The 17658-nt window shown below is 45.3% G+C and overlaps 1 protein-coding gene across 9 annotated transcripts in view; it reads right to left on the bottom strand.

Annotated features, from left to right (window-relative positions):
- The window catches only part of rapgef2b (Rap guanine nucleotide exchange factor 2b), a 139348-nt gene that overhangs the window by 34435 nt on the left and 87255 nt on the right, over positions 1-17658 (bottom strand). For 7 of the 9 annotated variants that reach the window (XM_083785247.1, XM_083785242.1, XM_083785243.1 and 4 more), the window contains 2 exons: positions 7774-7896; positions 1567-1744 (listed from right to left, as the gene is read on the bottom strand). In XM_083785247.1, coding sequence (XP_083641373.1) covers positions 1567-1744; positions 7774-7896 — 301 coding nt within the window. Of the gene's footprint in view, positions 1-1566; positions 1745-7773; positions 7897-16918; positions 17048-17658 lie in introns of those variants that run through there. The other 2 variants (XM_083785250.1, XM_083785248.1) reach the window with 2 other exon arrangements.

The raw sequence follows: 17658 nt of genomic DNA, 5'->3' as shown, positions 1-17658 counted from the left end.
GTGAAAGTGTAGTGTATAGTCAGTATTAAAATCAGTCAAATAAATATGCATGTGTTTTTGTCGTCGTCGTCGTAGTAGTAGTAGTAGTATTTATATTTAATAATTGCAACTTTAGTTATTTTAAACGCATAGGGCCCTATTTTCGTCAGTTCTAAACCCCTTATCCCTAAACGTCTTTGCCTTTTTTACTATTTTGAAAATCATTTTTGAATAGTTCAACTAGGCGATCTACTGTACATCAACACGTTGTGAGCTTGCAGGTTGGCTATTTGAACTATTAAAAAATGTTTTTAAAAATAGTAAAAAAAAAAAAGGCAAAGAAGTTAAGGATAAGGGGTTTAGCATGAACGAAAACAGGGCCCATAGGCCCCAAACAAACAAACAAACGCATGAACCTTGCTCAAGGGCACCTTGGCAATAACCAGGAGTTGAACTAGCGCCTCACCTTCTACCAGTATGTGCTGGACTTGAGCCCGCACTGACTCTCCCACGACAATTAACCCTTTCTGACCTGAGATCAGATTCTAAAAAAAAGTCTTCTACATCCTGACAGTTTTCTGAAAAAGCTATGTTTCTATGTCAGTCGTTCTTTGATTTTTCAAAAATAGCAGAGCTTGTAGATCTGCTATTTTTCAATAGCTAAAGCGCAACATAATGCTAACACCAAAAGGGGTTTCCGCCCAAAATGGGTTAAGTCAAAACGGACTGAACCACTGTACTACGGCCCCATAACCACATTGTGTACTACTGTATGTCTAGTGTTGCTGAAAAGATTTTGTGCCAAAATCCCCATGCAAGATTTGTGGTGTTTTTCATATTCAGACATTTTCAACGAATGTCAAGATGTTTTGAAAATAGCTTCTAGGCCATGGGGGTCCCTTTGGGGACCCCATGCACTAGACCACAGACAGACCATCAGAGTGTACACATGGAATCAAATGGACTCATAACTTATGGGTCCATTTGGTTTCACTTGTAGGCTACACTCCCAGAGTTATGGTTCCTTAGTAACTATCCATTATTTATCTGAGGACCCCCTGCCTGGAACCCCCTCAAGAAGCCCTCATTTTATGTGCTCAAGACTTCAATTATTGTTAAACATCTGCATTATTAATTTATAATATCTCTATACAACAAGTAAGACGCGCAAACGCGGGAAGCGAACGCAGCTGTGTGTGTGTGTGTGTGTGTGTGTGTGTGTGTGTGCTACAGCTGCGCCCTCTGGTGGCGGGCGGTGGTGTAACAGCGGGACACACAGACATTCAGCCCTTGCTGTCATAGTTAGTGCTAACTGCGTTCGCAATTATTTGGATCAATGTTTGCCTGTTGTCTCTCCTAATGGTACCACATCAATACAGCATGGAATTGTGGACAAAATCTTATCCAACGACAACAAAATATTCCACGTTTTGGGTCTGAGAGGCTAAATCACATCAAACGGTGGTTCCGTGGCTCAAATGCCCAATAAATAATGGACCTTGATATGAAAAGGGTTGAACCTGTACCTCATTGTGTAAGTATCTCAGTTAAAGACCACTAGGAACTAGCAAATGTAAAATATTTTACCGATGTCGTCGTCTGTCCGGTCCATGGGGTCTTTCTCCAGACAGTCGCGGACGATGTCTCGGCTCATCAGGGGGTCCGACGCCCGCTCGATGTCCTCCTCATCGTCGTCTTCCTCCGAGTCCACGGCCGTCTCCGGCAGCCCGCTGAGGTCCATGTCCCCGGGCTCGTTCTCCGTGGACTGTGGGCGACAAGACAACACAACACAACACAGTCAGTCAGCGGTCCATCCATGAGGTTGTGGGCTCGGAAACGGAAAAGGTTGAGCTTTGAATCCAGGCTGGATGAAGAAGAAACGTAATCCCTCAACCTTTTGGGGATTTGGAAGAAAAAAAACCTACAAGTTCCATATTAGCCAGCAGTAGGTCAAGCGCTCAGTCTCTGCAACATAGCCTCTTCCAATGCTCCCATGCAGCGCCAATGACAACAGCCACCGGTTAATATAGCTACCGTTGAGTTGCCTTTCGGCATTCTCTGTGGAAATAAGGGTTAAAACAAGCACACCGGGGAAGAAAGGCAGAAAAGGGGGTTAAGATAATCAGCCATTCAGGTTGTGCAGGGTTAAAATAATCAGGTTGTGCAGCACAAAGTGGGTTTATTTTTTTTTACAACATCACCATAATATTCCACGCTAAGCAAAGCAAAGAGTTGACCCATTTTAGTGCGATAGATTAGAGATATTCAGTACAGTAGTATGGGAGAGAGACAGGCATCAACGCTGCATACCAAACAGCCAGCTATGCATAGTAACAAGCTGATTAAACACCAGCTTTTCCTTCAGCAGGCTGCACAGCTCCCAGCTAGAGCCCACTTCTTTGAAAGCACCAGACAGTCAGAGGAGAGAGAGAGAGAGAGAGAGAGAGAGAGAGAGAGACAACCATGGGAACACGATGCAGTTTGTCAAGAGTTAAGTGACAGATGGATCTCCTCCGCTTGCATCAAAAAAACAACACCTTCTAAGACAAAAGATCGGGATGACGCTCCGTCGACCCCACACAACAATCAACGTGACATCACGCGCATCAACATGACATCACACGCATCAACGTGACATCACGTGCCACTTCAAACGATTCAATGCACCGACGTTACGACAAAGAACACAGCCTTCCCTTCCTACCTGAAAGCTGCGTTCAGCCTCTGCCGTGTTGCCGTAAACGGTGGAAAACTTTGCCTTGCCAAACCGCCTGCAGAAGAAGCCCAGGCCCGCACGCATCTTTCATCGCACTGACAGACAGACACGCGTACTGACAGACAGACAGACAGACCGAGTAGCTCCGTTAGGTTTTATTTCCCGTCCGTCTCCGCTCCGGCTTCGCTCAGAGATGACATCTCCGTCGTCTGTCCTCCAGTACAAACACCTTCATTAATGTTTCAGAGCCGCCGTCTGAGAGACCAGTCAGAGCCCTCGCTCCGCGCTGCTTCACCCCGTGTGGGAGGGTGGGGACAGACAGCAGGGGCTTGGGCGGGGCGGCTGGGTTTGCGCGTGTGTGTGTGAGAGATCCTCAGAGACAGAACATGGGGAAACGTAGCAAAGCTTACCCGCAGCAGAGTCACCGATGGACTAGCCTCGATACCCAGGCTTTCATTTCGTCTGCGCGAAAGATGAAAGCCTGGAAAAAGCCGTGGGCTGAACCAGTCTAAAAGTGGGAGTCAACCCTTCCGGGTGGGCGTCGCTCTAAATGATGTGACGAAGCGCTGCACTAGGGGGGAGAGGAGGGGCCGGGGGTGACGGACAGATCGATGAGATCCAATCAGGGTGCGCACATTTCTGAGGCGCGACCCGCCCCTCTAGACCAGAAATGTCTCTGCTTAGGTCAGGCTACCGATGGACTGACATGGACCATACAGCTAGCATCAAACCAACGCACACGCACACGCACACGCACACACACACACACACACACACACACACACACACACACACACACACACACACACACAGTGTCCCAGTTCAGATATAATTATTTTGGGGGTCCCGCCCTGAAGAGGTTGAGAACAACTAGTCTAGACAGAAGCTGTGTTTTCTGCAAAGTGTGAATGCAGGTCTGCTCCGTAACCATCTGTTACCTAGCACTCAGCAACAACGCATTACCTAACCATAACAGAGTGAGAGCTGCTCATACTGTAGTGCTTGTACAGTACTAGAAGTTCCCATCATGCACCTGCAACCCAACATGCATTGCTGTGTGCGTGCGTGCGTTGCTTGCGTGTGTGCGTGCGTGCGTGCGTGCGTGCGTGCGTGCGTTGCTTGCGTGCGTGCGCGCGTGCGCGAGAGTGGCAGTTGATGTTAATATTTCATCATGTCTATTCTTGGATCAATGTCTTCAAAGCCTTCACTTCTGAAGAACTGATTGAATGTTTTATTCAGCAGTAAACCTGGTGACGTGACGGGGTGTCGCAGGGTTCTTGGGTTCACAGTGGTCAACGAGGACAGGGGGGGTATAGACCCCCCCCCCAAACCTACCCTGTGATGCCGACGGTTTGCTTCCTGAAACAGCCAATGGGGGAGCTGTGTGTATGCCATTTACATTTGGCCTTTAGGCTGGGGCCGCTTTCCCTTTGACTGGGTGTTTACATTCATCATTAATGTGGCTATCTAGCTAGCCAGACCGCTACCGCTATAGTTAGCATAACGCAGGCGGCATTGCCTGGTGCTATGCTCTATTATTTGGAAACACAGGATAAATTGTTATTTCATGCATGATACACCATGGCTGTAGCCACCTCGGAGGGCACAGTCTGTCGCCACACATAGCGCTCGGCAGGACACTCGCTCACCTAACAGCTACATCTCAAGGCCTCGCCGTCGGCTAGCCTGTCTCGTTGGCGAGTGACGGGGAACACAGGGGACAAGGTCACTGTGGGACGGCGACATAGTTACACACGGTGTTTATGTACATAAACACAGTGTAGTGCTTAACCCATTCTGACCTGAGATCAGATTCTAAAAATGTCTTCTACATCCTGACAGTTTGCTGAAAAAGCTATGTTTCTATGTCAGTCGTTCTTCGATAAAAAAAAAATAGCAGACCTAGAAGCTCGTGAGCTTGTAGATCTGCTATTTTTCAATAGCTAAAACATAACGTAATCTAACCCAAAATTGATTAAAGTGACATAATGATGTCTGCAGACAGGGAAAACAAAAGCTCCCTGCTCAAACACTAAGAGCAAACGGCCGGTGGACCACCTACTATTGACGCATACAGAGATATCAGAATCACAGAGGTTCTTAAACACAGTTGATATCGCCAATAAAGTGTACTTATCCTTATATATCCTCATCCATTTCTATCTCTCTCTCTCCCTCCCCTTGCCATCGTGGTGTGGAACGCTGCACCGCAGCAGCTATCCCTATCCGTCAACTCAACCGTATTGATGAATTAAAGTTGAATCAAAGTGCTTTCTATACCGTTTCTATGACCACAACAAACTATTTACGTTTTTGGCACCTCCCACTCCCAGCACTGCAAAATTGGCTGGTGGCCAGTCTAGTCCAATGCAACCAGAATCAGTGCATGATGTCAGTCACATCACAGACAGTGTTACAGCTGCACAGCAGTGGGTGAAATCAGGTTTTTATTCATACAGTACAACCTAAATGTCTCTCAGCAAGGTTGGTCACCTGCCACGTTGAAAGTGGCACCATGTACATTTGAATACATGTGGAGTGCTAATAGCAGACACTTGGCCTGGCACTTTAAGAGCAACACACCCGTGGGCACATAGATGGGAGGGTGCACGTAGATATTTGCTACAAGGTGTGCACTGGGCCGTGACTGCATGAAAACTGCCAGCCGTAAACCAGCAAAGACAGAGCTGGGTGTTGAAAATGAGATAGGGCCCTGTGGCATGTACTGGGGCAGCCGTACGCATGTACTGAGGCATTCTTCCATGGTTAATGCTTTTCTTTCTTTATATATTTTTGTTATTTAGCTAATGAAACTAGAGAGAGAGACTGCATGGGAACTCATGAGGAAAAGGGTGTGGATAAAGTGTGTGCGTCCATAATTGAGGTACTGTCTCCATGCCCATCTTGTACACTACAGTTTAAGTGAGTGTTTTGGGTTTAGCACCACAGACTAAATACTGTCTTAACAGTAGGTACAGTACAGTATGTCTGCAGGCACTGCAAACAGCTTCAGCATGCACGTGGACACACACAAATGGAAGCTCTTTAAAATAATCGTTGAGATTAATGCTCCCGTGTATGTGTTGTTCATCGCACTCATTTAAAACTGTGCTTAAAACAAACTGATTCAGATTAATGCTCCTGCACACACACACACACACACACACACACACACACACACAGTGTCACACACACACACAGAGAGAGAGAGAGAGAGAGAGAGAAATAGGCCCACAGCAGGTGATTGCGGTCTGAGCCAATAGGGAAGGAGCATTGCACTAAGAGGATTAGCAGCGATTGGCTTTGGGGCTCCGACACAGTCACGAGACGACGTGTGTGTGTGTGTGTGTGTGTGTGTGTGTGTGTGTGTGTGTGTGTGTGTGTGTGCGCGCATGCGTGTGTATGTGTTGGTTGTTCATTTCACGATTTTTTTATCTTCCTGGATTGATCTTTTTATTTTAACAAATCCAAATAGAAAATCTTGCAAAGCAGCAACACATCACGCTAACAACATAAGGCCATAGTACAATAACTAGGCAGCCAGTGCAAGCCTAGTTCATTTGCGATGCCACAAAACCATTGCAGAACATTGCAGAGACAAGTTGCAGTGGTCTGAACTACACCGTTGCAATTAAGAGATTAAACTTGTCTCAACCAACAAGCTATGCATTTCTGTTCACAATGCTCACAAATATGCCATTGCAATGTTACAGCATGTTGCAACACACACACAAATGCACGCACATGCGCACACGCACGCGCACACAAATGCAAACAGTCCTTTTTTGTCGTGCAACCCACCTGCTTGCGAGAGAGGGAGAGATAAAAGAGAGCAAGAAAATGAGACAAAAGAGGGAAAGCCTCTGAAAGGCTATGTTCACACCTAGATGTGGAGTGGACTTCATATCCCACAGTGCACCTGGGGGACCGGGACACTACCGTTGCTGTGGAGACGGTCACGGAGCGGCGCCTGGATGTGGACCGCCCCGTTTTAGAACCACAGTTTGGTCATCGGTCTGAACTAGACTTTTAACAAACACATTCCCTGCCAGAATTAATTTGTTAATTCACCCGTTAACTGCTGCCATTTTTCAGTAAAAAACCCTTATTTTGAAGGATCCACCGGTGACGCAAAAAAACAGAACCAGATGTATCCAACGGTGTGTGTTGTGATGGACGCCAATATACTTTGAATTGGAGGACATAGCATTACCGCAACTGTCAGTTCAACGGCTGTAGGCTGTTGAATAATAATAATTTTGACCAGGGATACGAGATAAAGGCATTTGAAAAGATGTGACGAGTGAATGCACGCGGCAACCTTGCTTACGGTACGGTTTATTTCATTGCCTAGCAACCCAATGCTAATGGATGTAGCATCACGGCGAGCCAAGCCATCATAAACCAAAACCACAATAAAAGGACCATTTGACATACCGGTATATCTACGTCGACGGCAGTAAACAGAGCACCACTATTATTTGTTCCTGCTATAGTATCAATTTATAATGACTTATAGTCACTGCTTCCTCTGGTATCGATGAGAGGCTTTATGCAAGTATCTCAAAACAAACAAATCCAGGGGATAGGTCCTGTGGGCGAGGAGCTATGTTTTAGGGGTAAGGGGTTGGGAGCTCACTATGGGCTAACTAACTTAAGACAGTGGTTCCCAAACACTACGTCCCGACATTTTTTAATGGGTCCCTTTATTTATTTTGTTTTAATTAATATCATTAAAACAATAATAATAATACATATTATTATTATAATAATAATAAAACATCCCTAAAACAAATTCATGAATTAAAAACAAATTTTAGTTTATTTTTTTCTAACGTAAATTTCATGAATAAATACAATTCATGAGAAATTCCATGAAAAAAAATGTAAAGTCCAATGTTATAAAATAGCCAATCTACAAGCTCTACAAGCTTGCAGATCGTTCAATTTCACCAGGTTGGGGTCCCAGCTGAGCTCGGGCAGACAAAAAGTTTAGGAACCACGTGGGCTATGGGACGGGAGCTACATACTAAGCAGGAGCTAGGGGCCTAGTGACTAGTCTAGCTATGGGAGCTTACCTGGTAAATGTCAGACAGGCTGCTGCTTCCAGAGTCGCTGGTGATGCTACATCCTGAATGACTGGAGGAAACGTGGGTCACCTGTGGGTCAGCCAGGTGAAGTCTGCTGAAATCTGCTGGGAGCTGCACACACACACACACACACATACACACATACACAGATGGTCAGTGTCAGCTAGCCTCAAACACACACACACACACACATGAGTGCGCTGAGTCTGACACACACGCACACCGACCAAAGATCCACCAGCACCATACACACCACCAGAGACCACCTCCACTATAGCTTGTTTCCTTAAGCTAACCGGCTCCGCAATAATAGCGCCTATAGTTCCTGCAAACCTCTTCTCGTTCCCACCACAATCAATGAAGACCAAGATTGGCTTTATTAATCCCTGTGGGGGAATACACGCGTGCCGGCCCGTGCACACATATAGACATGCAAATGTGGAGCTCTGGGCTGCCACAGAGCGGTGCCCGGGGTTGATTGATTGATTGGTCAGTCTGTCAGTTGCAAACTGCGAGATTTTGAGTGGCTAAAGAGTTGACGTACTAAACCGGAGTGCTGACCGGTGGCGGTGAGTGATGCAGGAACGCCATGACTATGGGCTATATAATGCACACCGAATAATTCTTCCTACTTCCGGGCGTTACCGATGGTACTAATTAAGGCTCTGTTCCATTGAGTGCAGTGGTTCTCATACCTTTTAATGGAAAAATAACCCCCATAACTCTGAGTGTGTATAGGTCCATTTGGTTCCATTTTTTACACTCTCAGAGTTACACACCCAACCCGTACGGGGCCATTTGGAACCCAGTCAAGGACACGTTGAGACCCACTGGTGTAGCAGAGTCTTTCCAGTGAGCCAACATGCACAGTAGCAGCACCCTGACTCTGTCTGACCAGAATGGAACGGAGCCTTCATTAGTATCAGCGTTAACACCTGTGAAGGAAGTAGGGAAGGGGCCCCAGTTCTTTCTAATAATGGCATGTGTGCATCGAGCCCCCAGTAAGGCTATCCAACGTTGAAGCTGCCACTACCTACTGGTGAAATGTGGAACTGCAGCCCTTTCATGGAGGTGGACGGACGGATGTGCGTCAGCCCCGGACCTCGAATTTGAGGTCCGGGCTAGGCTAGGCTAGGCTATAAACCTCCGCTCGCTCGAGCCATTGAGTTACAATTGTACTTCCGGGTGCTTCAAAACGCCACTGAGCAACTTCCATTGAAATGAATAGCTTGGGTGCGGGGCTAGCGCTCCGGTTCAGTCTCTATCCTTTTATCACTCTATGGTGTGCACAGAGTCCACTCCCACCAGCACAAGATAGAGTGCTGGTCTCTGCACACAGCGAGGAAACACCCCCACCAAAGGCACAGAGCAGTCAAACAGCATGCATAAACAAACACAGCAGGGAGGGAAGCCCCGTTTGGAGAAACACACACCACTACTACAGACAGTACAGAATACCGTGTAGAATATTAGCATAGCATATCGCTAATGAAGCCAACCCAGTTTCATATGGAAACACTACCCTGCATTTCAATAATCATCCTGTCCCCGATCAGAGGAGAGAAGGAACTCCGCCATGAAATAGTAAAGCTGAATTTAAATGAGGTGAGATGGGGTACATGAAAGCAACTAACTACACTGGAGAAAGGATTTCATATAAACAATAGCAGCAGGTATTTGAAGAAACCTGGCAGGTTATTCTTATAGCAGTATAGCGGTAGTGGCATTAGTAGTTGTTGTAGTATTAACTACCATAATTGTAAAGCATTATTAGTAAACTAGAAGTCAAAACTTCATGTTGAATATCACTGAAGTCATGACCTTATTTTAAATAGAAAGAATAATAATAGTTATTTGTGTTTTCCTGTAATCAATTCCAGGTCACATTTCCGTGCTGCGGATTTGTTTTTCCATTTGAAATGACATACATTCATATCCTGCTATAGGACACTCGCCAAGAGACCAGTTATGAATATAAGCCAAATGACAAATAAAGTAGTTCAAAGGCCAATACAGAATATTCATTTATAAATATTTCAGGGCCAGATATTTTATTTAGAGTCTGGAGGCAGGGTCACTCAGCTCCACCTCTTTGACTGTGACACATTATCAATATTACATTTAACGCCTAAAGAAAAAAGTCAAAGCCACTTGATTAAAGCAGTCCACTTTGTGCGAGTGTGAGATATGACAGTCAGGAGTGTGTGGACGTGTGAAGTGCAACCACTTAAAATGTAAGGGATTCTGGAACAAAAGGCACACCACGGAAAACTAATAGGAATTCGTACACCGTCTGAGTTGGAAGAGCAATCACTTTTCACACACAATTCACAAAATGTGAAGAGGTGACAGTGAGATGTCCAAGAACCTTTTGCCCCTCCAATGCATGGCTTTAGAAGGCTTACGCAAATCGTTTGCAGGCCAAGTATATGGACTTGAATGTGTGTTTAGAGCACTAAGTGGCGACTTCACACAAGTGTGATTTATATTTATTAGTCTTTATTGACACAGCAAGTACTAGAGAAAAAAGAGTAAGTACTAGAGTACTTAAAGCAAAATAAATTAGCCTAATAAAATGACAAATGACAAATGTTGAAAGCTTCAAGTAAAAGAACCAACAACAAGCCACTACTGTATGTAGCCTGGCCTACACCCTGTTTTGGAAGCAGTATGTTGAGAGTGAGCCATGGAACTGGGTCACAAGATCTCCTGACAGGGAACTGGTAGAGGAATATACATGATAAATATTAAATACGTGTGTATTCTGTCCAATCCAATCCAATTCATTTATATAGCACTTTTTCATAAAACACAAGGTTTCCAGAGTGCTGTACAAAGGAAAATACATAAAACAATCAGGAGATGTGAAGAAGAACGACAGAATGCAATCAGACTAATTGATCAATATAGGCAACCACACTAATTAAATTATCACGTCTACATCTCTGACACCAACTCACCATTTGAACTGTAAATCACACCTTTATTGTGTTGAAAGGGGGCTGGTCAGCCATAATGTCAAACGGGGTCATTTACCTCCTACCATGTGTCACTCAATTAGCCCCCAGAGGACTCTAAACTTCTAAAGTGACATCCAACAACCCCCATTCCCAGATTGGAGTTAAAATAAGCATATTTTCCACTGATAAGCCTGGAAATAGGTGGGAAATGTCACTCTGGTGATTGAGTAAGGAACGCCCGTGGCTACATTTGCAATTAAATGGATTCGAGCAGTTATCTCCTCTCTGCAAAACGAACTTGCGCAGGGAAAACCCTCCATGTGAAGCACTCATCTGCTCTGCTGTTTAATTACAGAGTGTTGGAGCTGGGAACCGACAAAGTTATGCAGCTGGAATTAACACCACAGTCTATGGGAAACTAGCTTTGAAATGACTCCTCTGGATTCATCAACTGCAGCCAACGATGGGAAGGGAAAAAAAGCACTTGGAAACAGGATTGTAGGGAATTGGCTTTTCAGAGAGGTGTAACAAGTTATTCAGAGCTACCAACACACACTTAACAGGAATGGGTGTCAAAATATATCGTTCCACGCAATGTTAAAACGTGACTATGTGGGGCGCCCGCTGGCCTAGCGGTCCAGGCGCATACCACATATAGGCGCATGCCTTTGCTGCGTGTGATTCCCAGTCTCTCTCTTCTGGTTTCTGGTCTATCTCCACTGTGTCCCATCAATAAAACGCCAAAACATATCTTCAAAAGAAGAAATACAAATTGAAATGTGACTATGTGCTTCATCGAGACGTCCTGCTCTATCACACGCTATACTTTTTCATTTCATGTATTTGTTGCTGGTGAAAGTGTAAACTTAACATAATCACAGTTAGTCAAATCCGACTCCCATCTTGCATGTCTCTCCTCCCTTAGATTCTCTAAAAAAACTGATCTATCCAAGCATAAAAATGTCAACAACAAAAAAGTGTCTTTACAACAATGCTACAAACCCACTCTAGAAAGGACCATAGGAAATGTTTCCATTTGGAATCTTTTTTTAGGGGCCCGTGAATGAAGCGAGCTACAGAGCCCTTTTAGGCAGGACAGTGCCGGACGTGTCCAGCGGTGTCTGTGGAGGTGTGATGTGATTAGACTGTGTCAAAAAATATTCCCTTCATCTTTAATTATCTGGATGGCTGCACCAGCCAAAATGGCCGCCTGGAGGATTGGTGGGGAGGGGGGGGGGGGGGGGGGGGGGGGTTCAGCCTGAGGGTGGGCGGGTGGTGTGTCTCCTACATTAGGACTGGGTGGACAGTCTATTGTGTTAGTGGTGATGCATATCTCTGTCTGAAAGCACTCTCTGAGCAAACCTTATTGTGTTTCACTTCACACTGATGGCCGCTGAGACAAAGACTGATTAAGGCTTGGTGTGTTGTCGCCGAGTGATATACACCTCAGAACGGCAGTGATGTCTGTTTCCCCAAGTCAGCTGCCAATCCAGTTTTTTTCCTTTCTTCCTTAGCTTGCTTATGATTCATGATGTAAATTTCTATGTATTTGATGTATTACCATGTTGTTCTTGCTTACTGTAAGTCGCTAAATTGTACAAATGTAATTGTGCTGTCATAGGCATGCTGGTTTAGTGCTTGATGTCTGATGTGTTTTCTGCTTCATTCTTACGCTCAATTTCATGCAACTCCCGCAAAAGTACACCGTCAGTATAACATCAAAAACATTTTTATTAATGTGGACGCGCTGTGCAGTAAGTTAACACACTGCACTGTGGGTAATTAAAGGGAAACGCCGCTATGGGGAAGGGAAGTCTGTCAATAATTGTCAGTCCAACCCGATATCGGAGAGGTCTGCATGTCAATATCAATAACCAGCTACAACCACCATGTAATGTCTCATCAACCCCGCCTCCTGGCATGAGGGGGGAGGAGTAGATAATAAGGATGACAAAGACGTAGTCCTCTCTCTCTCTCTCTCTCTCTCCACCATATTTAGGTCATCCGTCTGCCAGTCAATAAAGCACTAGGGTTGCATCCGGTAATGTGGTGCCACGGCCGACCTCTCCGATGCGTTGGCATGTTTGAGCCTTACACCAATATGGACGTCACAAACACATTAACGCCACGCTATCATTAAGCTGCTCTAGATCGGCAGCGGGGCGGGGTGGGGTCAGTAGTCCGTTAGTCCATCAAGCCCTATGACCGTGATGACTTACAGTATGTACAGTGTTATATACTAAATATGCATTAACCCATTTTGAACTGAGATCAGATTCTAAAACTGTCTTCTACATCCTGAGTTTTCTGAAAAAGCTATGTTTCTATGTCAGTCGTTCTTCGATTAAAAAAAAATAGCAGACCTACAAGCTCGTGGCGCGCTATGAGCTTGCAGATCTGCTATTTTTCAATAGCTAAAGCATAACATAATGCTAACACCAAAAGGGATTCCCGCCCAAAATGGGTTAAATATATGAACTACAGTAGAGCAAATGCAGTGTGGTTAGCCGTCCCAACGTCATGCAGGCCCGCTGCAGTACTACTCTGTTCTTCTGTGGAATCATGAGAATCGATTGAAATTAAAAGATACGAATACTTTAATAAATAAATAATAATAATAATAATAATAATAATGCCAGGCCCAAATTATTTACGATCAGCTGTCATGTGGGGATTAAGCGTGGATGTAAGTAAACGCAACGGGCAACGCTCAACTGGCATCAGAGCAGATGTGGTGCTCCTCAGATGACACAGTCGACCTAATGGCCTACATTACTGGGCGGTTCTCTCTCCCTCTATCTCTCTCTCTCTCTCTCTTTCTCTGCTGTATGCTGGAGCTGTGCTAAGGTATACTGCAAGATAATATTCAACGTCATGTTGTACATTAAAAAAAACTAAAACAGGGTGGGGCAGTCTCTCTCGACTCTCGACCATTATACAGATGCCTGATGTAAGTTTGGGCTGCCTTGTTGAGTGCAGACTAGCACATTGTTGGAAGTTGATAAATAAAATAAAACAAACGGCACACTGACTGTACGGTTTGTAGTACCTCAGTGACTCTCAATCTTTTCAACCAGATGATGAACCCTATTCTGGGGGTGAACTGAAGTTCACAACTTGTCGTAACTCCCTGTTGCTCCATATTTGGGGACCTAAGAATCACTTATCGAGACCCCTGGAGCGCCCTCAGGGAACGCTGGGGGGGGGGGGTCCCCCGACCCCCTGCCGAGAAGCAGTGGGCTCGCTCAGCATGGCTGCTGGCCCAGGCCCGGACTGTCACCAGAGAGAGGGAAAATCAGGCCTGTTTAATGGGACACGGTGCAGAAAGGCTCTAATCTCTTGATCCAGCAGGATCAGGAGGATGAGAAAGCCATGTTCTGCCAAACCCCCTCTCCCTCTCCCTCTCCCCCTCCCCATCCCACATTTTCAAATCAGAGGGGCTTTATTGGCACGCATGGGGAAACCCACGTTTACGTTGCCAAAAACGAGTGTGAAATAAAATGAATTCTCACAAAAACTAAAATAAATCGTATATGTATATGATGCAAACACAACATAAAACTCGTTCTCTCCCCCTCTCTCTGACTCTCTCTCTCTCTCGTATATGTAGGCACAGTTGGCAAAGCTTCAGAAAAAGACACTCAGCTGCTTGAGTTTATTTTGGCTCCCTAATACTATAAATACTGTAATTAGCGTTTTAAATCGGAGAACAGCACATCTTATTCTTTACGCTTGAAATGTCCAAAATATTTGGCAACAATGAATACTAACTTTGGCTTAGTTTGAATCAAATTAAAGTTTGTCCCACGTTCAACTAGAGATTTGGCACAGGGGACACTATTATGCTTTGGCTGCCCAGAAGATACAGCTGTAGAACTGATGGGACTTTTACTAAAGTCGTGACCGATAAAAACGTGACACAGTGTTTGGGAAACAGTGTACTAGCCTATACGAGAAGATTGTGCAGGTAGGGGTACAACATTATACTGTGCATAACATGTCTGATGAAGAGCATTTAACCCATTTAGACCTGAGGACGAACCTTTTTCATGTCAAGGACCCCCAGAATGATCTGTATTTGGCTGTGGAGTCCTATCTCAAAATGTTGTTCCAGGGACCCCCCCCCCACCCACCCAGAAGCAAATATTTAAGTAAAAACATTCACTGTGAAAGAATATATATTCAAAGATTTGCGCCACATTCTCACGATTTTTCAAAGCTTGTATAGATCTGATATTTTTCAACAGGTAGTTTAAAATAATGGTTGAATGTGGTTAAAAGCTATGAGGCGACGCCGATGCGGCGTGGGTTAAGGGACGATACAAGTCAAAGGAAGGTAGAACATCTGCTAGTCTTAGTTCTGAGGACAGACAGGTGTGACATCTAGTCTTAGTTCTGAGGACAGACAGGTGTGACATCTAGTCTTAGTTCTGAGGACAGACAGGTGTGACATCTAGTCTTAGTTCTGAGGACAGACAGGTGTGTGTTCTAGTCTTAGTTGTGAGGACAGACAGGTGTTCTAGTCTTAGTTGTGAGGACAGACAGGTGTTCTAGTCTTAGTTGTGAGGACAGACAGGTGTTCTAGTCTTAGTTGTGAGGACAGACAGGTCTGCTAGTCTTAGTTGTGAGGACAGACAGGTGTTCTAGTCTTAGTTGTGAGGACAGACAGGTGTTATAGTCTTAGTTGTGAGGACAGACAGGTGTTCTAGTCTTAGTTGTGAGGACAGACAGGTGTTCTAGTCTTAGTTGTGAGGACAGACAGGTCTGCTAGTCTTAGTTGTGAGGACAGACAGGTGTTCTAGTCTTAGTTCTGAGGACAGACAGGTGTGACATCTTCACAGTTTATCTGCTACGTGGAACAACAACACCCAACGGCGATGTGTCAGCTCTTGCATTATACATTTCCGAAGCGCTTTCTACGCGCCAATTATTTATACGTTTGTACCTTTCTACGGGCCAATTATTCATACGTCTGTAAGTGTGCCAGCGACGGTGTCGATTTGAAGGTACTGTCAACTGAAAGGAAGCAAAGGGACGGGGGAATTTACTGTTGAGTGCAGCAGCCAATGGCATAGGAGCCTTCTGTATGATGTCATCATAACTGAAATAGATATTATGGGGGTTGGGGTTCCTGCTTTAGACAAACGTCTGTTCTGCCATTAATGTTAAAATGTATTTATTTTATTTTAAAGAAATAAAAAAGGTTATATGGAGAGAGAGAGAGAGAGAGAGAGAGAGAGAGAGAGAGAGAGAGCATAGACTTTAAAGTGCTTCTTTAAAAATGATGTATGTGCTCCAAAGTCCAGGATCCGTCTATCATAGTGAGTTACAGCAGTGTGTGTGTGTGTGTGTGTGTGTGTGTGTGTGTGTGTGTGTGTGTGTGTGTGTGTGTGTGTGTGTGTGTGAGAGAGAGAGAGAGAGACAGCGGATCAATTAATTTACAGTTCACGTGCAGATCAAGCTCACGGCTCTGGCCTCCTCCAGCACCATGGACAAGCACCGAGCCAGCGCGCGCGCACGCGCACACACACACACACACACACACACACACACACACACACACACAGATAAAAATCAGATCCATTACTCTTTCTTGTTGCTTATTTTTCGAAGCGAACAACACGGACGAAGGTTTAGCGCGACGCTGTACAATCAAATAAATGTTGTCACGTTAAATGCGTCGTAAAAGTTAATGAGGGCGCCGACACCGACGGCTCGTAAAACACACCCTCTCCCTTGTAGCCATGCACACACACACACACACACACACACACACACACACACACACACACACACACACAGAGACAGTCACACACGCACTCACACTAGAATAGATTGAGAATTCTGAATGAGAAAGAACGTATATGATAAATACGGCCGCCATGTGCTTGCTGTCTGACACAGACGCACACAGTCACACACATGCGTGTGTGTGTGCGTGCGTGCACGCGCGCGTCCGTGAGAGAAATACACGTTAAGAAGAGATGACCACCTGAAACAAATAGCCCAAGGATGGTGATGAGGCGCTGCACAGTGCACAGACAGTGCACGGCCATTCACTGTACTATATCATCGTAGGCATGAAGGCTACATCGATCAGCTATTATTATTTATCGCTGTCAGCTGTGTGCTCTGACCGTGCCTCGGTAGGTAGATAGATATATCGCACTCACCGGGGCTTTGATATCCTGGTGGTGGTGGTGGTGGTGGTGGCTCTGAACTCATGACCGTCTGAGGCCGTTAATGGTTTCATAATGTTACGAGAATATTCAGCGGGCTGTTATAATAATCCAACATCCTGAATGCCAGCTATATACAACACCCCCCCGTCCTCTCTCCTCTCCTCTCCTCCCACAACCAGTCAGACCTCCATCTCTCCTCTCCTTCTCCCTAAATAATGTCTCTCCTCTCCGCCCTGCAGGGCCGATATATACACTGTCTCGATGAACGCGACCGGTTTGTCCAATGCGTTTTTAATCCCCACCGTGCAGCGCTTATATTATATTCCGTCCACTCCACTGATTCCACATGATCGCCGACGTGTGCACAGTCAGTCTGTGCCACCAGTCCATGCACAGACAGACAAGTCGCTATACCTTCCTTCCGCTGCTAGCTCGCTGCCTGCTTGTCAAGGCAGCGAGAGCGTTCGATATTTAAAGATGCGGAGGAGCAGGAAGAAAGATTCCAAAAAAGAGAGAGCGAGCGAGAGACCCAGAGAGAGAGAGAGAGAGAGAGAGAGAGAGAGAGAGAGAGCTCGGATCTTCTCCGTGTGAACAGACAGACAGAGCAACGCCTCTCCCCTCCTCGACTCTCCCCTGACTAGGATCGTATCACATGTCCGAATTAAAAATAAATAAAAGATGCAGGAACAAGTAGAAACATAGATGACAAAAATGGCTGACAGTACTTTCAC

Source organism: Protomyctophum parallelum (assembly GCF_964188405.1).
Source record: "Protomyctophum parallelum genome assembly, chromosome: 16".
Lineage (NCBI taxonomy): Eukaryota > Metazoa > Chordata > Actinopteri > Myctophiformes > Myctophidae > Protomyctophum > Protomyctophum parallelum.
Note: the sequence above shows the minus strand (reverse complement) of the source record. Positions and strands in the feature narration are given on the sequence as shown.